At 39.7% G+C, this 27895-nt stretch overlaps 1 protein-coding gene across 6 annotated transcripts in view; it reads left to right on the forward strand.

Moving 5' to 3' along the window:
- Positions 1–27895, forward strand: part of SMCHD1 (structural maintenance of chromosomes flexible hinge domain containing 1) — a 172604-nt gene that overhangs the window by 80951 nt on the left and 63758 nt on the right. For all 6 annotated transcript variants that reach the window (XR_013345168.1, XR_013345169.1, XM_077810407.1 and 3 more), the window contains 8 exons: positions 2069–2208; positions 3683–3817; positions 12317–12544; positions 13931–14079; positions 16661–16749; positions 17858–17976; positions 19996–20163; positions 22628–22753. Coding sequence is in view for 4 of the 6 variants with exons in the window: in XM_077810407.1 (XP_077666533.1) it covers positions 2069–2208; positions 3683–3817; positions 12317–12544; positions 13931–14079; positions 16661–16749; positions 17858–17976; positions 19996–20163; positions 22628–22753 (1154 nt within the window). In the remaining 2 variants the exon portion in view is untranslated. The remainder of the gene's footprint in view (positions 1–2068; positions 2209–3682; positions 3818–12316; positions 12545–13930; positions 14080–16660; positions 16750–17857; positions 17977–19995; positions 20164–22627; positions 22754–27895) is intronic.

A 27895-nucleotide genomic window follows, 5' to 3' on the forward strand; every position in this document is an offset into this window, starting at 1 on the left:
GAGAAAACCTGGATTTGTGCTGGAAATGGCCTAACCTGACGATTACTTTAGATAAGCTATTACCAGCAGGACAGTGGGGTGGGAGGAGGTATTGTTTCATATTCTCTGTGTATATATAAAGTCTGCTGCAGTTTCCACGGTATGCATCTGATGAAGTGAGCTGTGGCTCACGAAAGCTCATGCTCAAATAAATTGATTAGTCTCTAAGGTGCCACAAGTACTCCTTTTCTTTTTGCGAATACAGACTAACACGGCTGTTACTCTGAAACCTGTCATAAAATGAAAGATGTACTTCTGAATTTTCACCTCTTCTTTGTCAAAGATATTTGGACATTCTCTGTCTTCCTGCAAATACCAGACACAGTTGAGATTTGTTCATAGAATTGCTGGGCATGGCCACATACTTTGCACTGGAATCTATACCTTTGGCAGTGCAGTGACACTTCAGAGCAATTGATTCAGTGCAATCCTACCTTTTAAAGCTAATTTGGGGGCAATAATGAGCAAAATCTTTTTCATTCTTTGCTTTTCTTAGGGGACTAAAATTTCATTGGGGGTTGCTTCCTGAGTAGAACCACCTGTTCATCTCCTTCTCTCCATCTATTCCTCCTGTTTGCTTTTTATGATGTCACAGGCTGTCCCAAATAAGATGAAAGTACACTGGTGCTCCATGTGCAAAGAGAACATAGCAACTACAGAAGAGCAACTCTGCTAAGATTGTTTCATGGGCCTGGGAACAATTGTAGGTCATGTCAATCCTGTGCGGAAGATCCTTAATTGCCACTTTAGGACTTAATAAAAACTCTGCATCTGGTCTCTTAATGCCTATCCTTTTCATTTGACATTTTTAATCGTTAGGGTCCCATTCAGCCATGGTAGGCAAATTTAGTAACCAGTTCTTGCTGATGATGTTTTTCTACCATTTATTCTCCCAAAAGCTTGTTCTACACTCTGGTTTTCAAAAATAACTTCCTGTAAGGGATAGATCAGAAAACTCTGTTTGGCTAAAGCTTTTTACTAGCAGAGATTTTAATGTAGTCTTCAAAAGTTGTCATGATCTCTTTTCCCTCCCTCCTTCCCCCAAAATAGCTGTCACTTAATAGGTCTTTTCCCACTTGTTGATAAAAATCAGTTTTAGATACTTGGGTTGTAAATGTATAGATCCCAGCTCAGGTGGAGTATCATAACTAATTACTTAGTTCCCTTTCCCTTTTTAAATTTTTTCTGAATGAATGGAGCTTTCACTCAGGATTTACTATTCTCTGTGATTCACCATAGTTGTTTTTATTGCATAGGGTAGAAATTAGAAGTTTTAAATAACTAATGGACAAGAAGAGAGATTCTTTGCAAAATATTTCTGAAAATAGACCAAAGCTGTTTATTTTGTCTTTATTCATTCTCGAAGGACTTTGACATATACCTTTGGTCTAATAACTTACAGTTTCCTTTAGGGACTCAACGTTAATTTTCAGAATTAAGATTGACAACATATAAAAATTATTTTACTTTTTAAGCTATAAAGTTTATTTCGACAGCTCTCACTATGACCTCCACATCACATCATTTTTTCTTTTTATTTATTTTTCTTTATGTTTGTGTATGAGTTATAAAGGTGGTCGATTACATGATTAGAATGCCTTTTAGCATGATTGATCAGGTTTCTTTGTGGTTATCTGCACCCTATAGCACATTTCATATATTTGTCTTGTATCTCACAGGAAAGTCCAGTTTCAGTATCTCTATTGGTTTACTGGTCAGCACTGATAGTATTGGTGACTTGTAAAGATGTTATATTATATATCTGGTGATTGCTGTATGTTTGTCTATTTAAGCACATTCAGGAGAATAGTAAACAATGCACATGTAAGGACAGAACCCCCTGCTTATTTCAATACTAGAATTCTTATGAGGAAAGATTCATGAACATGAATTGTGCTAGATAGTTTGTTACCAAAGGTACCTTGGCAGTTTATTTTCAGATTACCGTTGTTACACAGAGAAACTGAAGTCAGATAACTTGTAAAATTCTGAAGTGTAATCTCTACTCTGAAACTGCGTATGTTTACAGGCCCTCCTCGTCAATTGAAAGTGAAACCTGATTCTGAAATTCTAAAGATTGAAAATGGGACATCTTTCCCCTTTCAGGTTGAAGTGTTGGATGAAGCAGGAAATATAACAGCACAACCAAAACTGATAGTTCATTGTAAGGTAGGCTACATTTTATGTATACTAGCATAGGCTTCTGTTACGGCACTTGCTTTAATAAAAAAGTGTGGAAAGTCTATAAGAAAAAAGTTTCATCAACCAAATGTAATTTTTCAGACATTTTGAGATTTGATAGTAATTGCAACTTCAGTGCCACCTCTACCACATAGTCCCTGACTACATGTCAGAGGTACAAAAAGCTGACACATTAGAGATTAAAGAGATATTGAGATGAGGATATTTAATTACAGTATCAAGATACTTCAGGTCACGCTGTGTGTGTGTGTGCGTGCGTGTGTGTGTGCGCATGTGTAGAGAAAGAGAAACCCTGCTTACATTTATTTGGTCTTTGGATTAGCTAATGCCTCAAGTGAACTCTTAATATAAGAAATAACAGACTATTATTTGCAATATATTGTATGAGAATAATTATTTTTAGTATTGGTTGTTTAACTGTCAGCAAACCACTGCAGAAGTTAATATTTTTTAACTCCTCTAACCCATTGCATGTATTTAGATTTCTCAGAAATAAGCTCACTGCGGGCAGCTTTAAAATGTTTAACAAGAATATTTGCACTTAGATTTTCATGTGTGTATTGTTTATGCATGTTATACGCTTAACTTTAACATTTTTATTTCATGAATGAGTGGTAAGTTTTCTATAAATTTTAGGGTATAAATCTAAACAAATTTTAAATTTTGAGTGGCAAGAGTCATTGTTTGGAAAAAAAATAATTTAAGGCAAAATATTTTAAATATGCTTAGAGATGAAAATGCAGGCTAATCTGTATAAAAACAAATAGTGTATTATTCACGTATCCTAAGGGCAAGCCCACACTGGAGACGTTTGCTGGTATAGCTCTGTCAGTTAAGTGTGAGGATTTTTGTTTGTTTGGCGGTGTTCTGTTTTGTTTTCTTGTGACATTTCTATAAGAGCAAAACCCCTAGAGTAGCTGCAGTTAAATTGGCATAAAAGTGCTTTTTGCCAGTATACTTTATTTCACTCCAGGAACTAATACAAGCTATACTGACAGTATAAAATGTGTACACACAGAACTGTTTGCCGTAGCTATATCAGCAAAAGTTTTCCAGTGTAGAGTGGACCTAAATTTTTAGGATAATGTGAGGGATTGTTGAAAACCAGTGTTTAAGCCTAAGCTACCTTCTTGCTATAACTAAGGAAGGACTGGTGCCCCTACATAATACATTGTTTGATACTTTTTTGTATGTATTATTAAATATGCATTATTAAACATGTATGTCAGTTACAGTTGTGATCCTTATCCTCCCAGGCCTCTCCTGTTGTTGTTTGTTCTCCATTGTTGTGAAAAGCCTGGCTTTGGCTTCCAAGATTCTTGAAGGAGTGGACCTCTAATTTTACCTGTAAAGAGCCATGCTTGCCTTTGGTGTTGCATAACTAATATTTTAACTTATTTACATGCTACTATATTTAAGTGTAATTTTGCATTTTAAATAGTTTATAGGTGCTCCAAATCTTCCTGTGTATGCCGTGGATTGCAGTAACGCTGGGACAAATATTTTAACTGGACCAGTGGTGCATGTACAGAATATAAAGAAAGACCAGATGCTCAAAGCAAGGATTGAAATACCTGTAAGTATTGATCTGCTGATGCATGCGAACGAAAGAGGTAGGGATGAATTTAAGTGACCGGCTGCAACTTTTTGAGCTTCACAATGGGGAGGGGTGCTATATGCCTACTCCTCATATATCAGACAGTTAAAGGAGGCCAATACAGAGTTACAGGGCTCCTGCCCTATAACCAGTAACTCGTCTTAGACCCTCTTTGGGGGCTCATTCTCCCCGCCTCTGCTCCATGCAAAGGGGTTAGAGACTACTAAGGGGAACCTCTGTCTTAGAAGACTTCAGGTCTCCCTTTCTTCTTCCAGGCATAAGGTCCACCAGTGAAATCCCAGGTCTCATTTACCTCTGGGAGCTGGCCTTTCTAGCCTCTATCTACACTAGGCGCCAGCTGCAAGTTCTGATGAACTAAACATCCTATACTATCTCCTAATGTTAGACTTTCCATCTCTACTCCTTTTGTCTAACTGCCCCCACAATGCTGCCGGGAAGGCAAAAAAATGACCAGACCTCTGCCAATTTGGCCCAATGGGAAAAAACTTCCTTCCTAATCCCCCAAATGGGCCATTGGTTAGATCCACAACATTGTGGAAATGGAGCTCAAAATACTGTCAGTATAGGAAGTGAGGGAAGGCAGGGCAGTTATGAAGCAACTGAAAATGGCCCCCAAAAGCCCAGGAGCGCTTTAAATCTTGGAGATGGGGAGCATAAGAGCCAATCTGTTCCCTGCTCCCCACCCCTGCCAGCCAGTGGAAGGCAGAGAGTCTCTCCTTCCCTCTTCCAGGTATATTTTTACCTATTTCAGAGGTAAGCAGAAGGGATTTGGGATTTCCAGGCTGGTATGTTCCGAGCTGAGTTGCATTGCCTTTAGTGTGATCAAACATCATATCCCCATCATTGAGCCGGGGACAGGGCATTGTGCTGTACCTATGCATTAATACTTTTAGAAAGGTGTATTTTTAAAAAAAAGGCAAAAGAAGAAATTGCATTAGTTAAAAATATTTTTTCCTTGGTATAGTCTATAGTGACTAGTTTAAAGAGCCTTGGAATACTTCTCTAAAAAGCACAAGATAAACACAAATTGTATGTATAGAATGTACAGCTGCAAGATGTGTCAAAACTGCAGCCATTAACAGGTACAAACAGAAGACAGTAGTGAAGGAGTTTGCTGTGTACTCTATTTTTGTGTTAGTTGAAATATTTTGTTTTTTCGTCTTCTGTTCCTATCATCTTGATGTTTTTCTGTATTTCATTTTCTTTGTATTTCATCATTATTGTTAATATGAAACTATTCTTTATTCTAATTCCTGTCATTTAATGATCCCTCTCAGCACAGGTTAGTATTTCTTTGTAATGCAGAGAAACTTGTCTCTGTCCACAGCCATTATCACATTTAACCCAGTAGTTGAAGAAAACATGAGGAACCTTAATTAGTTTTATCCTGACATCTGAGGCGATTAGTTAACTTGTAAACTCCCCCTTCCCTTAAAAAAAATCAAATCAAATCATTATTTTCCAATAAATTTGCTTTTTATGGCTTTCAAGCTTGTAACTCCTATGGCATGACTATAATATAGTAAATAAGCAAGATTTCAATATTCTTTAATACGTAAACGCTTATCTATGCTACTACTTGCATTGAGGGGTCAATTAAATGTCCTCATCTTGCACTATGATACCAACTTCATAGTGACCTTTAAGTATACATCAGCTCTGATTTCTACAACAGAAAGTTAGGAACGATTATTGTGGTAGCTTCCACATCCTGTCCAATGCAAATATGACTGAGGTTTTTCCACGGGATATTGCCTCTATAGAACCACACACTGTAAGTCAAAAGTGCCTAGCCGTGTGGTCAAAGAACCTTCCTGAAGAGTGGTTTCCTCTGAAGTTTCTTTGAGATGAACATTATATAGACCAAAGGTTATAAATAATCTGCTTCCTTTTACTATCCATCAGTCCATATCTGACTACCAGCTGGAGTACTCCTAGGTCAAACCTGTCCATTTTCTTGGTATAGATCTAAATAGAAGTAGTTTAAAACTTCTTATAATGATAGGTTTAGTGTAGGCATAAGTCTGGTACAGTATTAGAGTTTTCTTTCCAACTTGCAATGAATTTTTTGTGACTTCTGGTTGCCCTGGGTCTTGCCCAAGATGGTGGTGATCCATCTAAGAAAAGAGGATTTAGAAGGTATATCTCTGAATTTTCAGTATTTCCTCACTTCAAATGGGTGTGAAAAGTGTCTTTTTCTTTTTTTTTTTTTATAATACTGTCTGGGAAGAATGTATAGCTAAAGCCTGTGGTACCTGAAACGTCTCTTAAAAAAGATACGAAAGATCCTGATGGCACGTGATTCTGGAGACACTATTTCAAGAAGACAGGTTTCAGAATAGCAGCCGTGTTAGTCTGTATCCACAAAAAGAAAAGGAGTACTTGTGGCACCTTAGAGACTAACAAATTTATTTGAGCGTAAGCTTTCGTGAGCTACAGCTCACTTCATCGGACGCATGCTGTGGAAAATACGGTGGGGAGATTTATATACACAGAGAATGTGAAACAATGGGTGTTACCATACACACTGTAAAACCTCTCCAACGCATCATCAAGGATCTACAACCTATCCTGAAGGATGACCCATCAGTCTCATGGATCTTGGGAGACAGGCCAGTCCTTGCTTACAGACAGCCCCCAACCTGAAGCAAATACTCACCAGCAACCACACAACAAAAACACTAACCCAGGAACCTAACCATGCAACAAAGTCCGTTGCCAACTGTGTCCACATATCTATTCAGGGGACACCATCATAGGGCCTAATCACATCAGCCACACTATCAGAGGCTCGTTCACCTGCACATCTACCAATGTGATATATGCCATCATGTGCCAGCAATGCCCCTCTGCCAGGTACATTGGCCAAACTGGACAGTCTCTACGTAAAAGAATAAATGGACACAAATCAGACTTCAAGAATTATAACATTCAAAAACCAGTCGGAGAACACTTCAATCTCTTTGGTCACTCGATTACAGCCCTAAAATTGGCAATTCTTCAACAAAAAAACTTCAAAAACAGACTCCAACGAGAGACTGCTGAATTGTTCCCCTGCCCCGTTCCTCAGACATTCTTGTCAACTACTGGAAATGGCCCACCTTGATTATCACTACAAAAGGTTTTTTCCCCCTCCCCCTGCTCTCCTGCTGGTAATAACTCACCTTACCTGATCACTCTTGTTACAGTGTGTATGGTAACACCCACTGTTTCATGTTCTCTGTGTATATAAATCTCCCCACTGTATTTTCCACTGCATGCATCCGATGAAGTGAGCTGTAGCTCGTGAAAGCTTATGCTCAAATAAATTTGTTAATCTCTAAGGTGCCACAAGTACTCCTTTTCTTATTTCCAGAAGGTGTTTATAAGCACAGTGGACGTTGCCATAAAGCCTGATCTGAAATCCCAAAATGAATGGTGTTCTCTGGCAATGGAGCCGCACAATGACCTGTTGAAACCAATACTACCAAATAAATGTAAGAGTTGTTCAGAATAAGCTGAAAAAAGCACCTGTTAAAGTGCCAGCCGTTCCAAGAGACTGCATAGTAAGAAAATGTTCTTTGAGTTCTGGTCCCTTTGTGGATATGCATGTGCCTGAGACCGGAGAATTCTAGCAAGTAGTGTCCATTGGAAGTGTAGATAGTAGTTAGTTAGAATCCTCACATCCCCCAGCGCAGGGCTTAAGTTATCCCCAAGCTCCCAGGCTTTAAGAATTGTATCTACTGCCCCTTCTTGTTTTCATTCAGTGACGACCACTAGCACTGCCTCTACTGCACTGAAGCCCATATCTCCATTAAGTACAGTATATGCCACTCCTTTCCCAGCCAAAAGCAGTAGACACGAAAACTCCAGCTCCGGAAGTATCTAATGGAACGCGCCAGGGAGCCCCAGTCAGATCCAGGCTGGGGAGAATCTCAGGTACATCAGCCTAAGACATCAAGGAGTGCTCCTCCTAGCTTGATGTCTGACTCAGGACCAGGAATGACTAGACCCAAGGATCCTTCATCTGGCCCATCTCACAAGAATAAAGGGCACTCTCTCATGAGCATAAAAACAGATTCCTTTCTAGATCTACTAAGAGTAGGGATCCTTCCCTGACCCCATCCAGGTTGGGCAAATCCTTGCACACAGGACACAAGGACTTAAGTTCTCCTAGGCCTTGTGGCCATGATCAGAAGGTACATAGGAGCAAGGCTTCTTCAGTACCGCTCTGCATGTCATCGACACTGACCACAGAACCGACTAAGACAAAGCGCCTGGACCTAAAGGATTGTGAACTATTGGTACCGACAGTTACTACATGGTTGAAGTCTCCTTGATTGGTGCTACTGTCAGATTCCCCTAAAGAACCACCAGTTACCAAGAGTCCCTTTACACTGACTCCACTGGTGCGAGGTGATAATACACAGCCTTCTAAGCCTCCAGTATATCCTACACCACTGCACAGGATGTCTTCATCCTCCCAGACCCGTAGTCTCCCCAGTTGTTGGGATCAACCCTCACCAGAGAGATTCTAACACCAGAAACAAGCCCATTCCATTAACTACTCATGGCTTCATGACATGGGTACTGATGGCACTTCAGATGGAACTGGACCTGACCTTCTCTTCATTAGGAGAGTCAGATGTACCAGTGGAACTATCCTTCACTCCACCAAGGGAGTTCAGCTCAGACAGGGGATCAAGAGTCTCCTACTACCAATCTCGTCCATCCAAGTAAGGTCCTGCTGCTAGGGACCAATTTTTCCCAATAGCTTGGAGACTGCCACAACCTATTTTTGATCCCTCATACTGATGTGACAAGGGGCCGTGGGGCCTGTACACACAGCTGGAGACCGTGTGATCCAAGAGGGACTCTTTGCACCTCCTTGCCTCCAAGAGGTCAACCAGAGCTTCCTGAGCCTATGCAGGAGGAAGAAGATGAACCAGATCTGCTGGTACCACCAGTACCAACACGTATTTCATTTTCCTTGAAGTCTCATCGTTTCCTCTGGACAACCACAGACAGTTCCAAGAGCTGCTTTGGAGAGTAGCAGAAGAGCCTCAGATTCCCTTAGAGAAGATCCAGTACTCATAACACAAGTGCCTGGACAATCCTACAGCTTACAGGATCTAGCTGAATAGCACTCCTGGTCAATGAGGTGACTGGAACCAGCAAAATCTGTGTGGCACATGGAACCTACCCGTTCATCTTACCCTAAGATAGCAGCAAAAAGTGATACTTTGCCCTGGCTAAGGGAGTGGAGTTTAGATTCATAGATACTAAGGTCAGAAGGGACCATTATGATCATCTAGTCCGACCTCCTGCACAACGCAGGCCACAGAATCTCACCCGCCCACTCCTGCAAAAAACCTCTCACCTATGTCTGAGCTATTGAAGTCCTCAAATCGTGGTTTAAAGACTTCAAGGAGCAGAGAATCCTCCAGCAAGTGACCCGTGCCCCATGCTACAGAGGAAGGCGAAAAACCTCCAGGGCCTCTTCCAATCTGCTCTGGAAGAAAATTGCTTCCCGACCCCAAATATGGCGATCAGCTAAACCCTGAGCAAATGGGCAAGATTCACCAGCCAGATACCCAGGAAAGAATTTTCTGTAGTAACTCAGATCCCACCCCATCTAACATCCCATCACAGGCCATTAAGCCTATTTACCATGAATATTTAAAGATCAGTTCTTGTTCTCCCACCATGCCCTGAACTTCCTAGCCGTCAAAGCAGCCGTGGAAAGGACTAAAAACACCCAAGGGCCAGCCTTATGGCTCAGGAGGCCAAACGTTTAGACCTTATTAGGAGAAAGGTGTTTACTTCCACCAGCTTCCAATCTAGAATTTCCAACTACCCAGGCCCTCCTGGCAAATGATTTTTTTTTAATTATTCTAAATTCCTGGTCTCTAAAGACAGGATACTCCAGGAGAATAGGGCTTGACCTCACACCCTTTTTGATAAGAGCGTATTAGTGACAAGAACCTGATTACAAGATGCAGTTGATGCTGCTGATACTGCTTCATGATCACTGCTGACTGCTAGAGTGATGCATCAGGAATCTTGGCTACACTCTTCAGGGTTCCCCTGGTAGGTACAAAACACCATGAATCATTGCCCTTTAATTAAATCAGTCTTTTCTACGTGAAGACAGACAAGTCTTTGCATTCATTAAAAGACTCCATGGCAATCCTCTGCTTCCTGGGTATATATACCCCAGTTCTGAAGAAAGTAGCATCAGCAACCTTGCAAGCCTTTGCCACAGCCCTTCTATCACAAGCGCATTGACGAGCCACGCTGCAAATGGCAGTGGGTGCAGAAATGGAGATATATTGCCCAATACACCTCTTCTGCAGCTACCCAGCCTCCCCAACCAAAAAATACTTTTGATGGGATACTAAGGAGCTGTAAACCAATGTTCATGACATCTCCGAGATCCACTTTGGTGGATGCCTAGTACAATTTCACCACAACTGAGGGCAATAACAATGGACAACAGGTCATTCTTTTAGCTCAGTAGAGGTTCACCTGACGGCAGTCAGCACTTGTCACCCTGCAAAGGACGGCTTCTCTATCTTTTCTCACCCAGTCACCTCCCAATCAAGTTTTTAAAGGTCTTAATTAGAATTTCCCCACTGGTAATAAGACCAGCTGCTCAATGGGACCTTAATGTAGTGCTTTCAGCACATACCAAGCCACCTTTCAAACCCCCTGTTTATCTGTTTGATGCATCACCTGGCTATGAAGGTTGCTTTCCTCTTTGCCATCACCTTGGCCAGATGGGTAGGTGAACTGAAGTCCCTAATGGCAGACACTCTTTACACTGTATTTCATAAAGACAGGGTCTCGTTATGACTACCTCCAAAATTCACCCTTAAAGTAGTTTTGGAGGCTCACATAAACGAGGCTATCCACTTACCTCTCTACTTTCCAAAACCCCACACTTTCAGCATAGAGAAGAAACTTCATTCCTTCAACGTAAGATGAGCTTTGGCATTTTACCTACAGAGAAGAAAACAGATCAGAAAGTCATCTAGGCTGTTTCTTGCCATAGCAGGTCTAGCCCGAGGACAAGCTGTTTTCTCCCAGTGTATCTCTGGCTGTATCCTACCTTTTTAATCAGTGCACACACCTTCGTTCCCCCACTGAGCTACAGGCTCATTCTACAAGAGGACAGGCAGACTTGTTAGCATCACTTCTAGAAGTACCTCTGCTTGATATTTGCGAGGCAGCCATGTGGAGTTCCAGCCACATATTCTTGGGCAATACACCTTGGTCCAAGCCTCCTCCACTGATGTGTCCTTTGAGACAGTGGTTCTAAAAGCACCTATATCACTTGGATCCTCACACCCTCCTTCTATTTATGTACTGGTTGTCAGTCACCTACAGTGGAATACACATGGGGAACAGCACTCGATGAAGAAAGGGCAGTTACCTTTATAACAGCAGTTTTTTTGAGATGTGTTGTCCTTATCTCTATCTCACTACCTGCCCTCCTTGCCTGCTGCTTTGGCTCCTCACTGAATCAGGATAGGAGGAGGAATTGGAGAGGCCTGGGTCCGCACTGCCCCTTATACTCTCAGCGTAAAGCACAAGGAGAGCAAGGGTACAGGGGCAGACCAACAGACATTAGTGACTAGAATTCTTTGGTCTCAGGTGCATCGAGCACACGTATATAGTGTGGAATACAGCTAAAGACTGTGCATCTCGAAGAATTCCAGTTATGAAAGGTAAGTATTTTCCCTATGCCTTAATAGGGACCACGCCACTGGACCTGGTTGCTTTCCCTAGATCTTAGGTGTCCTGGGAAGGATGTCCAGGGATCCTTGGATCTGATTAGTCCTTTGCATAGGCACTAGGAGTCTGGTTGTGTGTCCTCAGAGACTTAGTTAAGAAGGGATATTGCAGATTTAATCTCCAAAGTTTAGGAGCTGTAGTAATTTGGATGAATGGTGATACTTTATATCACTGATGAATATATTCTTAAGGTCTGATTTTCAGGGATACTAAACCTAATATCACCCACTGATGTCCAGAGGAGCTGCAGCACTCAGCACCTCTAAAAATATTGCCATTGGTATTTAACCCTGCAAAAGTTATAGTTGAATAGTAAGATGGCAAACTGACCTATTTCAAAAAGGGGGGTGTTATACTCTCGAACATAGATGTAAGGTTATTTTTAAAAATTGTTGTTTTTTAAAAAAATACACTGGATTTGAGGCATGTGAAACATTAAAATTTCTACAAATAACTAATATTTCAAGATGTGAAATTAAGATTTGCATTTTTATTGTAGTTTTGATTGGTGGTTGAGAGGCCAGATTCTGACCTGAGTTACACCTAGGCCAGTGTAAACCCAGAGTAACTCCATTTATCTCAGTGGAGGTTAGAACTGAAATACACTCAACACTCACAAAATGTACAAGTTTATATTTCATGTCTTATTTATATCACATTCAATGTTTTTGCCATGCATAGAGTTGTAAAGATGTGCCACCAGTGGAAAAGACTATTAAGCTGCTCCCCAGTAGCCATGTTGCAAGACTGCAGATTTTTAGTGTAGAAGGACGAAAGGCTATTCAAATCAAACACCAGGATGAAATTAACTGGATTGCAGGGGATGTCATGCACAACCTTATCTTTCAAATGTATGATGAAGGAGAAAGAGAGATCATCATAACTTCAGCTCTAGCTGAAAAAATTAAGGTGGGTATTTTAGAAGAAACTTTATCATAAATTCAAAGGAAATGGGACACAATTGACAGAAAATACAATACGTAAAGATGAAAATGTACTGGCTTCTTTACAAGGGGTTTGTTCTCTCTCTCTCTCTCTTTTTTTTTTTTTTTTTTTAAATCAGGTACATGAGCAACATTCCAACTGATTAGTCTCAGGATATGTCTACACTGCAATAAAACTCCCATGGCTGGTTCATGTCAGCAGACTTTTACTGCTAGACTGTAAAAGTTGAAGAGTAGACATTTGGGCTTGGCTGGAGCCTAGCTCTGGAACTCTCCCTCCCCACAGGCTCCCACTTGAGCCTGAATGTCTACACTGCAATTTTATAGCCCCACAGCCCAAGCCCCAGTTATCTGACAGGCCAGCCCTGGATATTTTATTGTAGAATAAACATACCTTCACAGGCCCCTTGAAAATCTACAGCACCATACAAACATGCAAATGTTACTTTTCTCATTTAATAAGATTGCTTATCTCTATAAAATCCAATAAAATGTTAAAACTATGTCCATAGGGGGTAAAGACACTTAATGACCATTTTATTGAATTGAGTAAGACTTGTGTAATATGCATCATATTCTGTTACCATTAATGCCAGAAACTATCTCAACAGTAAAGGTCTTAGACTAAGATTACTTTAATTATGTAACACATTTTATTAATTGATAAAAGTAACATTACTTTGCTTGTATGGCATTCTTGTTCCTCAAGGCTGCTGAGACTCAATAAGAATCTTGCCTGAGTAAAAATTGCAGAACAGGCCCTTTGGTTTATTCAGAACATCTTTTGCGGTAATATGTATTATGAAAAGTATGTTAGCATTTTCAAGCCTTTTTAAAAATAAAATACAATAAAAGTCCTGCCTCCTCCAGTGCAAAACTTCCTCATCTCTTCATAGCTACTCTCCAGTATAAAATGTTAATCTGTGTAATACCTGCCCCAGACCTATATTCTCAACTTTGGGGGCTTTCCCAACATTCGGTAGCCTGATCAGATTTGTGTCAAACTTGTAACTTCATGAAGGACTTGTGTAGGGCTTGATACCCAGGCAGAGCTCCATTGAATTGATTCAGATTTTGTCTTGGTAAGGTTTTATAGCATTAGGACTCTGTTAACATGATATTTTAGGCAGTCAGAAAGGTTGAATGCAAGTTCTCTTCAAAGTAGACTTCTGTATTTGTTCAGGTAACAGAGGTTAGTGTTGGAAAAACTCAAGGCTCTCATGAATAAGATTACTACTACTGTGTACATTTTTACATACACAGTCCAGTCCTGAAAACCATAATGTATATGTACAAATGAAGGGATGAATTTGTATAGCCAGTGATTAGTTAATAAATATTTTGGTTTTAGGTTAACTGGACACCCAGGATTAACAGAGAGCAAATGATTCAGGGACTACTGCCTGATGTTAAAGTACCAACGTCTGTAAAAGATGTGCGTTATTGCCTAATTACATTCCATGATGACCATGTATCTTTGGAGAGTGCATTTACAGTCAGGTCTGTTCTTTTAAAACACATTTTTATTGATGATGCTTTTTGTAAAGGGTTGTAATACTGTCCTTTAAAAAACAATAATTAGTGTTTTTTCTATAAAAGGGAAAAAATTAAAAAATATTTGGTGAAAGAGATCATACTTTGTAAAGAATTAAATAGGCTATCCTAAAGCAAAAAATGTTAATTGCACAGAAGAACATGGTGTGTGAAGAAAAACATCAGTGTATGGCTGTACATAGCTTGACAATCACTTGTGAATATAAATCCATTTATAGGGAGGATGTTGGTGAAGAATTTTGGTAGGCTTCAGTTGCCTGTGTTACAGGATTGTTGAAAAGCATTGGCCTCTCTCTATTGGTTACAGCAACAACAAAAGGGAAATATTTGCATCAGTGCAGAGCACATTGTTACAGGTATCATACAATTGGAAACAGTGATTGTTAAATATGTACCTGACTTTCAGCATCTACAGAGCTTCAGAGCAGTGTACAAATATTAACTAAAATTCAAAATATCTTTTCAAGGTAGGTTTGCAGCAATCAGACGTTCTCAAGATCCACAAAATACAAAATGGTAGCCAACCTGAAGCAAGAAGACTGTAAAAAGTTGAAGCAGGAATCTCATCTTAAGTGCTTGTAAAACACTCAACACACCTTTGTAGTGCAAAATAAATTACTTGAATAGACAGAAGATATTTTGATTAGGTAGTAGCTGCCATTCTTCTTCAGGAGAAAGATTCTTGAAAAACAAACAAAATTGTTGTTGCTGAAACAAAACAGAATACTAGAGACCATCACCTTTATTTTTTATTCCTTATCTGAGAAGGTGATTCTTCTGTCTTCCCCTTGATAGGAATCTTCTTAACTAATTGTGTTTAGGAAGCTGATTCAAGCATAGTTATTTGTAAAATAAACTTATATTTGCATCTGAAAATTTTTTTTTTTTTGGTCAGACATGGTTGTCTCTTTACATAGAAGGCACTAAATGATAGTGCCAAATACGCTAACTGGTTGGAGCCCAAAGATTTGTTTGCTGCCAATACAGCATTAATATCACAAATTTATTCCCAGTCTCCCTCTAGATGAACCCTAGGACTACCTTGGGAACAAGGCTTAATAGCCCTGAGAAGAATGTATGCAGTGGTCTTGTAGTTATGTCGGTCCCAAGATATTAGAGAGATGAGATGGCTGAGGTAATACCTTCTATTGGATCAACTTCTGTTGACGAGAGAGACAAGCATTCGAACTACCCAGAGCTCTTGATCAGCTCTGGAAAGATACTAAGGCTATGTCTACACTAGCAATTGAGCGACAAAACTTTTGTCTTTCAGAGGTGTTTAAAAAAACCAAAACCCTGAAAGACTAAAGTGTCACAACAAGTGTTGGTGTGAACAGCGCATTGTCGGCAGTAGCACTCTCCTGCCAACAACGCAAACACTGCTCGTTGGGGGTGGAAGTTTTTTGTCGGCAGGAGAGCCGACAAACAGCGGCTACACTGCACGACTTTTAGTGCCATAGCTGTGGCGACACAGCGGTATCGCTAAAAACTGTGTAGTGTAGACATAGCCTTAGAGTGTCTTCACCTTGAATGGTCCCTTAGAATATGCTAACTACTAAACTATCTTTTCAACCTTGTATTTAGTTGTGACACTGAGTACCTTTTCCAGACCTGAGGAAAAGTTCTGTGTTGCTTGAAAGTATGTCTCTTTCACCAACAGAAGTCGGTCCAATAAAAGATATTACCTCACCTACCTTGTCTCTCTGAGAAGAATGGTCAATCCTAAACAGAGTAGACATCGCTTAAGCTGGTCATTGACATTTTATGGACTCATTTAGAACATAACTTGAATGCTGATTCTTTCAGCTGTTCATGGTCAGACATAATACCTGTGGAAGACAAAGTAACTCAAGTCAGTAAATAAACCAACGTAATTTTTTTATAAGAAAAAATATAATTTTAAAGATCGTCACGCTAACTATTCGTGCTACAATTATACATACTATAGATTAGGAAGAAATAGATTCCTCAATTCAACAAGATTGGTTCAGACAAAATGCACTGAAGGAAAATCTGGTCTACATGCCTTTCTTTGTAGATGAGATCTTGATATCTTTGTGTATGTATATCAAGTCATATTAATCATGATCCAGATTCTAATGGATTTTACAACTAGACAAATGTTTTAAAATTAATTCAGACATCCGTACAATTTATTTTGTCCTAATCTGGTTACAAATACTGTTCCAAATTGCAGACTAAGCTGGACTTTAGCCTGGTTACAAAACACAATTAGCAATCTCATCTATGCTAAGTATTGGTAACCATACTAGTAGAAAACCAAGTTTAACCAGGTTCTCTGACATCATTGTATTTTGTCATACATATGGTGCTCACACTGGTTGTGGTTGAAGTGAAAATACAAAAGGTTATCAACTAATAAATCAAATGTAAGCACTTGAGTCCTGTAATATATGCAAGGATATAAATTTTGAAACTCCAGTTGCAAATGAATTATTTTTGTTAAATATGTTTGAAGTCATTGATTTAATGAAGAACTACAAGCCAATTTTGTATGCCAATTTAGACCACTTCCTGATGAGCCTAAACACATTAAATGCAAATTAAAAGGACCAAATACATTACAGATGGGTGAAGAGCTACAAAGTGAAATCGGTGAGTACCTGCATGTCCTATATTTCATTGTAGGATATAAAAATTTCCTTATCTCTCATAATGTATTATCTTATCTGTACAAAAAGCATGTGGCAGAAACTCTGTAGTACGTTGTCCAATATAAAATAGGCAGCTACATTTTAAAATTAAAATCCTAGTATGGAAGAGTTTATCACATCTCAAAGTGAAAAGGTCGTGTTACAAATATCTTCTAGAAGACAAAACCCACCTATAAATCTGAATTCCTAGTCTGCTTGATATTCCTCCCTCTGGAGCTCAGATCATCAGGAAGATTTTATTTAAGTCATGCTATCTAAAACCCCTTAATTTGAATACTATTTCAGACCTTATTCAGAAATTTGGTCATCTCTATATAAGTTTATTTTTGGCTGAGGCTGCTAATTTGAATAGAAATAGGCATGCTGGGGAGACAATCAGCCTTTTCAGTATTCCTCAGTTCTGATGTTTTTCACAGCTTTTACCTCATATTTCAATGTCTTTATTATGCATACATTGATGACTTAAGTTCCCATTGGCTATGATGCTGCAAATGTTTGGCTATGAGGTATTTTATTGGTAGAACTGTCAGTGAAATAATATGTTGTGATTTTTTTCAGCTGATTGAGAGGGTTTTTTTCTATAGTATACAAGCAGTTTAGCTATGCTGAATGTGTAAACGACCTCAACGTGGTCCAAAAAATATCAGATATCTAGTTAACTAGCCTCTAGAAATTAAAAATATTAGGAACATTTTGTGGGGGTATAAAAGTGTATCTTGAAATAAAACTCCTATTTCATTTGAGGTAAGAAAAAAATGAGCTTAAGACAGCTGATGTCAGTGCCTTAATGTGCTCTCACATGAGTTTCAATATTAAGAAGACTTCCCTTTTAATTCTATGTCAAGTTAAGAGATGAGCTACTACTAAAGGGTAAATGTGTGTGAATGGGAAAGGAGGAGTCTCGTCAGGTATGGCTAGACTAAATTAATGCATTTTTCACTATTTCCTATTTATATAGATTTTATGCATGTTCATACTTGGTCTATTAAAGAGGACTTTGTGCAGTTACAGATTTTTTTTGGAAAAATACTCATTCTTCTTTTTAATAGATGTGATGGTTACAGATCAGTATGGGAATCAGATTCAGACACTCACAGGCTCTTGCGTAAATTCCTTAGGAATTTCTGGGAATGGGCTGGATAAATCAAATTTGAAAACTACTTGGCAGGTAGGTACTCAGAAATATTTTCTAAGATGTCATACAGTGTGTTGTTGCCAGCTTGTAGCAATTGATTTATAATAAAACTATTAGTCACCCAGGAGAAATTTAATCAAAGTTGGAAAAAGTCTAAATTATCCTTTTGATACATTAAAAGAGGAGAGTGATCTTAGAGATCTATTAAACTCTATCCCATGTGCCTGTTACAACTGGGGGATTCAGCAACTTAAGTTCCTTTTTTACTACTGATGATAAATCTCCATGCCATTGCTGCAGCTTATACAACAAATCTCATTTTTCAGGTTATGCTTCAACCTTTTCATCATTTGACCCGTTCTTACTCCATGCTCCATTTTTATGTCTCTTGTTTCTAGGTGTCAGTTTATTTTTTTTAAGTAATTTTCTCATTTCGGTCTTTTGTGTTGCACTTTGCGGATGTAGGGATGTTTGGTGTGGGGGGGAAAAAAGAATGAGAAGACATAACTGCTAGATATAGACCATTAGTATTACTGAGTCGTTAGTAGAGATGATCCAAGTATTTTTCAATGCCTGTGCCACCTTTAAGTTTCTGGAATTGCAAGGTCTCAGCTTGTCTCTGTGTGACTGAAGAACATGTTACCCCAAGTTCCTCTAAAAGTCCATCTTCCTGAAAATACCCAGGACACAGTGGACTTGGCAGAAGGATTTGCTAGCGCGAGCAAGTTTCCTCAAAAAAGTATAAATTGATGTGTAGAAAGCAAAGAGTGATTGTTTTTTTTTTTTGTTATGTTTGGGGTACAGAAACAGATGACTGCTTTTCAAAATGTGGATTCTAGTTGCTGATAAAATAATTACGGACTGTTGTGTGATTATACATATATGTAATTACATAAAAATGTACAGTGACGCTTATAAGAGTTCCTCTAAGCCAATTTCTCAGAAACCTAACATCTGAAACAAAAGTTCCATTTTGTTTCTTAGCAATAAACTGATAATTGTTTTATCATTTCATTTTTCCTGAAGTTGATGTAAGATATATCAGTCATTGCCTGGTTAATAGGCTTTCTTTCTCTCTCCAAGCTAAACAGCTATCTAAAACAGTTTTAGCATATGTACAGTAAATGTAGTTTCTTCTGTGTTCAATCGTTGATCGGTGAACTAACTAAATTTTGTGACTTTTTCAACTTTTAATATCATTTTTCACTTTCCTTGTTTTCCTATTTTCCAATTTATTTGAATTGTATTTTTTCTTAATATCTAGCATAAAGATACAAAATCCTGCTACACGGAATTTCTGTCAAATAGAACTTAATTTAATTTTCAATGGCAAACAACAACAAAAATAAGGGGAAGGAGATTTTTTACGCTGTCCCATTCAGTTATGTTACAGAATTCCCTTTTTTTTGGTGTGGCTCCACTTGTAGGTCCTAAATAATTGTTGGATTTAACATTTATTATTGCATGCAATAGCTCTGATGTAGTTATGTTTGAATAAATTGAGATCCTCAACCTGCTTTTCATTTTTGTGTGTTGAGGCAATAAAGGCAAGTGGCTGATCTTTCTGCCTTGGGCAGTTTATTTTAATGTATGTTAGTATTTGATTTTAACACAGCCTTTCAGTATTCTGCTCCTTCATTTGAGTGAGTTATTTATTTTTATGGGGAATAAGCTATCATTTGTTTTTTCATGTTGAGTCATCATGTTAAGACAAGCAAATATACATTGTGTCTGGGCTTATACATTTTTGACAGTTTTGCATGGTTGTTTTCCTGTATGACCTGTCCTTAGGTATCATGGCATAAAAATAATTAGATAAAACCCCATTTACTCTGAAGATAGGTGTCTTAAGAATATTTGCACATCCCAAAATACCTTGACATTTTAACAGAGATCAAACATTGCAATATAATCTTTTTGTTTATGGTACAACAAAAAGACTGGTATCCAATGTACATAAAAAGTAAGTCACATTTTTAAATCTGAAAAAAGAATAAATTACATTTCACTTTGCTTTTACTAAAAACATGTTACATTTCTGTTTCTTAATAGGAAAGTACACAAACCATGACAGTCAAAGGTATTAGCTTTTATCCAGGTCTTCCTGGAAGCAAAGAATTATGTTTTGCTTGGCGTGAATTTTCTGATTTTCTCAGAGTAAATTTGACTTCAGGACCTCCAGTTAAACTACACCTTATGGATTGGCCAGAATTAGAGGAGGTGAGTCAGCGTCTTTGGTTCAGATCCAAAGGGTTTAATACCAGCTTTTTATATATCCAGAGTTTTTGAAGTATAAGGAGCAAAGATGAAACCTGTTGAGTTTTTCTTTCAATATAGTATATTCAGTATTCCTGAAAGTTTCTAGAACATAACAGCCTTGGAGATCAAAGTTCACTTTCTCTACAAGACAGTATAGTACAGACAGAAGCAATTCAAGCTTCCACCAGTGCCCCTGTTTATATGGATATGTGCTAGGGTCTGCCAGACCTTCTGAGGCCCCCTGTTGGAGGCTGCATGGCCCTGCCACACCCTGCCCCAAAAAAGGGCAGTGGAGAGGAGAGGGTCCTCCAAGCTGCCTAGAGTGGCTGTGTGGGACACAGCCAGTCAGGGCCCAGCAACCTAGAATAAGAAGAGTTGCAGGGCCAGAGGGAGTTCAGTTCCCTGTAAACTGTAGGAGTTTGAATGGTGTGTGGATGGCTGACAGAGCTACAAAACCCCAGACAGGGCAGTGCTGCCAGAAGCGAGGGAGAGCAAGAAGGAGCCCTTAGCTGGTTGCTGGGACTCCATTAGGACAGGGACCTGAAGTAAGAGTGAAGACGACATGGGGAACTGGCCCAGGGAAATAGAGAAACCATGGAACATAATTAAAGGGACACTACAGACAGCTGCGATCTACAGGCTTCCTGGGCTGGGACCGGGAATAGCGGGTGGGACTGGGTCCATCCCCCATTAGCCACTGGAGGGGAAGTGACCTGGACAGTGAGGCACCCCAGAGGGGCAACTGAACTATAGTGGCCCAGCTGGAGAGCTGAAGCCAGGAAGCCCCAAGAGGGCGAAGACATTGTCTCCATGGAGGGAGTTATGGGGCGCTGCTCTATCCCAGTGGAGGGACAATCTGAGAGAGAGAGAGTGAGTGTTGCAGGTGTGCACACTCTGCCGAGGGGGCACTCACAAGAGGTTAGTGCACCCCATTACAGGATACCTGTGTGTTTTGAACTAGACTGTGACCATCCGGTCATTTTATGTGTAACAGTTTACCTGACAAGTCAAAATCGGTTGGTTTTTAAAAGCAGGATTTATTTTAAAAGTTAGCTCTCTCTAAAACTTAAATCTGAATTTTACAATATTTTGTGATCATAATTACCTTGGCATTTTAAACTGTTTTACTCTCATACTCCTCTTCCTCAATCTTCAAGAGGTGAACTGCTGCACTGCCATGTGACTCTTGCAGACAGTCCAGCATTATTACTGAGGTCTCTTGGACTAAACTCTATACCTTGTGTCTCAAGCTTGCTAGAAGTTCTGCCTTAGACAGTGAAACAAGTTGGCAATTCAAATTTTCTGTTTCTAGTTTTTATTTCTGATATGCTGGTTTTTAAGGTAGTAGGAAGACAGCCCTTATCCTTATGTGCTTTCAGTCTAAAAGCAAAAGAACAGATGGAAAGTGAGGAAAATAACACAACATCCAGGTAGAGTGAACAGGGTGAAGTCTGGCACTACATATGGTAACACTATCAGATCTTTAGTGGGTTTTTTATTTTCTTTTTTACATATTAAAATTGATTCAAGTGATGACTTTTGGGTGGTGAAAAGTAGGTAAAGTGTAAAAAAGGAAGAGGTAGGAAGGGATAAGGTTGTTACACTAAGAATACAAAAGAGGAAGAAAGTTTAGATAGAGAACTGAGAAGGAAGCTGATGTGGAAAGGGAAAGCAAAAGGATCAGGGATTGTGACTGAAACAATTAATAGTATTTTTTTTAATTAAATAAAAATCTAAGTGTAGTTTAGGATACTATTAGGTTGCTCCTGCTACAGCTCTGTTGAAGGCAGTAAGAGAGAAGATTTTTAATTGCCTTTGAACAGACACCTAGAAGCATCTCTCCCTTCCCTCTGTAGTCAAGGCCATGTGGATGGGTAGTAAGTCAGTTGGTGGGATGGCATAGTCTCAGATATCAGGAAAGTGTGCAGAGATGACGCATGTCTATTGATAGTGGGGGGCCTAACCCTGAAACAGCTCGAGTCACCGCACCCCCAGCAACCCACTCTTCGCAGAAAGCAGCACTGCCTCTCTCCCCCACCAACCAACACTCCCCTCCGCCCCTGGAAAGCAGTGCCACCTCCCTGCAGCTTCCAGCTATTGCCTCTGCCTCTCCCTGCCCAGAACAGCTCACTGGCTCAGCTGACCTGCAGGGAGGGGGCCCAGCTGCACCATGTGATCAAGCAATCTGGGGTGCATGTGATCCAACATACCCACTGCCCCATGCGTTGCCTCTACTGGGGCTTTAATTCTCTACCATAGGCAGCCTAGTTTAGGAGGCAGCTGATGGAAGGCATGGCCTCATGTTCCTTGGTCATGATTTGTTGGGAGGAGGAGGGTAGTTCTTGCTCACACCCCTATAATGATTGTCTGACACACATTCCATTTACAATAAAGTAAAAAATATATATATTTGTATCTTTTTCAGCCTATCGCAGTAATTAATGGTAGAGAACTGCAGAAGCCTCTGATAGTTCAGCTCTGTGATCAGTGGGAAAATCCATCTCCTGAACCAAATGTCAAAATCAGTCTTGTAAAAGCTAACAACTTAAAGGTAAAGTGAGATCTTAGAAGATGTCCTGGCAGCTTTTATGTATCAAAGCTCATAAATATAATCTATCAAGACACAGCTATATCACCTCCCTACATCTCTATCTAGTTTCTCCTTTTAAAAAATATGTTGTGGAATTTTAAAGTACGGATGTGAATATACCAGCTAAAAAGAGCAGAATAATCTTTTGCAGTAGTAACATACAATAAATAATAAAAAATAATTTCCATCACAGATTCCGCAGTTCTTTTTTCTTTTTAACTAAAATTAAATACAGTAATAAAACTAATAATTTATGCTATTAATTTGTAACTTTTTTTTTTTTACTTTCTTTCCCTGGGCCTTTCTCTGTACCTTCTCCATATTCCCTCCATTTCTTCTTATTGCTATTCTTACTTAGTCTTCAGGTTCGTACTTAAGTAATGTACCAAATGACAATAAAAAACAGAGCCATTAGTATGGTACATAATCACCTTGTTCAGTATTTCTCAAACTGTAGCCCATCAAGAACTGTCTGATGGTCTGCAAAAAGCTGGCAGGCTACACAATTCTGGCTTCCCTGCTTGTTTCCCTCTCTCAATGCTGAGATGAAGGTTCTTTGCAGTGAATATCAAGTGGAAATGAGGAGGAAACAGCTTAGCTGTGTGTAAGCAATTGCTGCTGTTGCCACTAGGATATTATGAAAATATATATGTAAGATGGTCTTCACAATTGCAAATGGGATGGAGGTGGTTTGTGAGGTGGTCTCTTTATTAAAATGTGGTCCGCAATATGAAAAAGTTGGATAACCCTGATTTTTGTGTATTTTTAATGTGTGCTAGTTTTTGCTTATATATAAGATGTTTTTCTGCTGCACAGCTTCTCTCCTCATTCATCACAAATGGGTAATTCCTCATTGGTGGAATTTGGAGATAGTTCTGAAGGCTCCAGAGTTAAACTACACCCTTTAATTCAGGCCACAAAATTTTTTGCCTTCGTGGGCAGAACAAGTTTACTGAAGATTCTGCATCAGCTTCAGATAAATTTAAAATTTGGAGGTTTATATTGAAATAAATATGAAAATGAATAATGCCCCTACTCTGCTTATGCTACATTGATGACATCTTCATCATCTGGATCCATGGAAAAGAAGCTCTTGAGGAATTCTACCATGATTTCAACAATTTGCATCCCACCATCAGCCTCAGCCTGGACCAGTCCACACAAGAGATCCACTTCCTGGACACTACAGTGCTAATAAGCAATGGTCACATAAACACCACCCTATACCGGAAACCTACTGACGGCTATGCCTACCTACATGCCTCCAGCTTTCATCCAGACCACACCACACGATCCATTGTCTACAGCCAAGCTCTACGGTACAACTGCATTTGCTCCAACCCCTCAGACAGAGACAAACACCTATAAGATCTCCATCAAGCGTTCTTACAACTACAATACCCACCTGCTGAAGTGAAGAAACAGATTGACAGAGCCAGAAGAGTACCCAGAAGTTACCTACTACAGGACAGGCCCAACAAAGAAAATAACAGAACGCCACTAGCCATCACCTTCAGCCCCCAACTAAAACCTCTCCAACGCATCATCAAGGATCTACAACCTATACTGAAGGACGACCCATCACTCTCACAGATCTTGGGAGACAAGCCAGTCCTCGCTTACAGACAGCCCCCTAACCTGAAGCAAATACTCACCAGCAACCACACACCACACAACAAAAACACTAATCCAGGAACCTATCCTTGCAACAAAGCCTGTTGCCAACTGTGTCCACATATCTATTCAGGGGACACCATCATAGGGCCTAATCACATCAGCCACACTATCAGAGGCTCGTTCACCTGCAGTCTACCAATGTGATATATGCCATTATGTGCCAGCAGTGCCCCTCTGCCAGGTACATTGGCCAAACTGGACAGTCTCTACGTAAAAGAATAAATGGACACAAATCAGACTTCAAGAATTATAATATTCAAAAACCAGTCGGAGAACACTTCAGTCTCTTTGGTCACTCGATTACAGCCCTAAAAGTGGCAATTCTTCAACAAAAAAACTTCAAAAACAGACTCCAACGAGAGATTGCTGAATTGGAATTAATTTGCAAACTGGATACAATTAACTTAGGCTTGAATAAAGACTGGGAGTGGATGTGTCATTACTCAAAGTAAAACTATTTCCCCGTGTTTATTCCCCTCCCCCCGCCCCGTTCCTCAGACGTTCTTGTCAACTGCTGGAAATGGCCCACCTTGATGATCACTACAAAAGGTTTCTCCCCCCCCCCGCTGTTAATAGCGTACCTTACCTGATCACTCTCAATACAGTGTGCGGTAACACCCATTGTTTCATGTTCTCTATGTATATAAATCTCCCCACTGTATTTTCCACTGCAAGCATCCGATGAAGTGAGCTGTAGCTCACGAAAGCTTATGTTCAAATAAATTTGTTAGTCTCTAAGGTGCCACAAGTCCTTCTGTTCTTTTTGCGGATACAGACTAACACGGCTGCTACTCTGAAAGCAATCATTACAGTATTTCTTCTCTTATTTATTCATACTTAGTTCAGTTTATGTGGTTTCCAAATTTTAATTTTTCAGTGTGCTGTATAGTTTTGTATTGAAAAGTTACAAGCATTATAGAAGTTTGGGGCGAGGGGTTGCAATTGTGTAAGAGACACACCAGGGAAGGTGTGACGGTTCAGTTTCTTCCAAATACTTTGTGGTATAACTTCAATTTTTATTCATTTTCATGCTGGATGATTTCATTTCACCTTCTAGCTCCTCTCCTGTCACTGAGGAATCACCAGAATACTGAGGCTCTAACCTCTGGTTTCTTTGGTACAACAGTGGGCTCCCTCTTCGCTCTACTATCACAGCAGAGAAGCTTTTCAAGCATTGAGCCAAGTCAAAGAGGTACTACATGCAGTTTTTCATGTGCCTCAAAGGACAGCTATACCCTGCTACTATAATCCACCACTCCTTGCTTTGTCATGGTCTAGAGCTTTGAGTCAGACTGGCATGCTAGGGCCTCTACTCCCCTGCCCAAAGCTGTTACTCCACCATGGGAGGCTTGACCAGGAGCATGAGGATTCCTACAAAGAGGAGAACTTTTCACAGCCTGCTCAGGGCTAAGTCTTGCGAACTCCAGAGGCTTGGAGTATCAAAAAGACAAAAGCCAAGCGTCCCTTTCATAAGGAAAGGTTTCAGAGTAGCAGCCGTGTTAGTCTGTATTCGCAAAAAGAAAAGGAGTACTTGTGGCACCTTGGAAACTAACAAATTTATTTGAGCATAAGCTTTCGTGAGCTACAGCTCACTTCATCGGATGAAGTGAGCTGTAGCTCACGAAAGCTTATGCTCAAATAAATTTTAGTCTCCAAGGTGCCACAAGTACTCCTTTTCTTTTTTCATAAGGAAGTGATTCATATTGTTAATGAACAAGTCCTGTAAAAATTATGATTTAAACTTTTTCTCCTTTGCTTTCCCAACCTGAAAGAAGTGTTTGCTTCTCTCTTGTACAGACTCCTGTGTGAGAGAGCCCTTGTGTCCTGAAGCATGTCTGGGCATGCAAAGAAGCCTGTTATTCCTATGAAGCCCTGTCTCAGCAGCAGTGCAATGGGAATTGTGCTTGTCTGGGTTTCAGCCCATAGACCTTCACTCTGCCAGGGAAAGGGGTTCACAGCTGGGGAGAGAGTTATCCAACTCCCTCTCAATAGACTAACTCTACATTAAAGCTTAAGGAGCACTTCAGGCAGTCCGTGCCCAGAACCAAGGCACATAAAATTTCCATTTCCCATGCAGCTGCATCCATTGTGAGGTTATGGGGGGAAGTGGGAAATTGCTTCCTGTGTTCCAAATGGAGTAAAGCTCCGGGTGGTACTAGATCTCTCCCCAAATACTTTACATGGGTATAAGCTAGGCTGGGAAGAGGCAGACATCTTTGCAGGTTCCTGGGGTCATCTACTGGCTATTCCCACAATCAGGGTATTGGTCCCAGTACCTGTTTCGACTGAGTGGGTCCTGCTGTGATTAGTAACGAGAGCAGTAACTCTTGACTCAGTGGCTACAAGTAAGCCAATTTACACCCATAAATATTAATCAGTCATCCCAAACGTATTCCCTGGCATCTGAATTTGAAGATGTGAGGATGTTTGAGGAAACATTAGCAAAGTCAGCAGGTGAGAATACAGAGAGACCTTAACCCTCCGTCAGTTTTCTGGAGCTGACCATGAATCTCCAGATAGTCATTGGATTTGAAACCCATTCTTGGTAACAGGTGACTCCATTTTAACTTTAAGTATCTTGCTCAAGAAAATCTTCTAAAATTGTCAAGTGATCACATGATGAAGACCCATGTTCTCAAATTTAACAAACCAGGAATTCTGGATTTCTGTTAAAGGAGAGTATAAAGAACTCAGTGATGAAATTATGGAAGTACTGTTTCCATTCTCTCCCAGCTATCTCTGTGAGTCTGGTTTTCAGCAAAGACCTCTGAAAACTAAACCCAGAAATTACTGAAATTTAGCACTGGGCACAAATCATTTTCCACCAGAGATTCAGCCAAACATTGCACACTATGGAGTTTGAAACTGACCTGTTTTTCTCACTGAAATCGTAAGCTATGTCCAAACATGCCAAAACATCCATATTTTCACATTTTAGTTTTTAAAATACAAATTTAATTGGATTATATTATTAAACTGTATGTGGTTAAATAAAGTCACAAAACCATCCATCTTGAATCTAGTGTTCTGAACTCTTGAATGTAGTGTCATAAGTCAGTGTTTAAAAAAAAAAAAAGTATTTGGGGAGACGCTAATTTTAAAATATCGGTAAGGGAGCTGCAGTACTAAAAAGTTTGGGAATCACAGCACTAGCAGAGGGAAAAATCTGGAGACGCTTCTAACAAAGACCTAAATGAACTTTCTCCACAAATCAAAACGTTGCGAATGACAAAGGCAAAATTAACACGTGTACGTACGTACGTGTGTGTGTGTGTGTGTGTGTGTGTGTAAAAGCTTACAATTCCTGTACAAAACTCTCCCTTTTGATCTACTCTTTGCACCCAGTATCTTTAGAAATGGCTGGTGATAGCCACAACAGGTTTCAGACTGCAAGTTACACATCTATAACCATTCATGGACAACGTG

The sequence above is a fragment of the Eretmochelys imbricata genome, chromosome 2 (assembly GCF_965152235.1).
Source record: "Eretmochelys imbricata isolate rEreImb1 chromosome 2, rEreImb1.hap1, whole genome shotgun sequence".
Lineage (NCBI taxonomy): Eukaryota > Metazoa > Chordata > Testudines > Cheloniidae > Eretmochelys > Eretmochelys imbricata.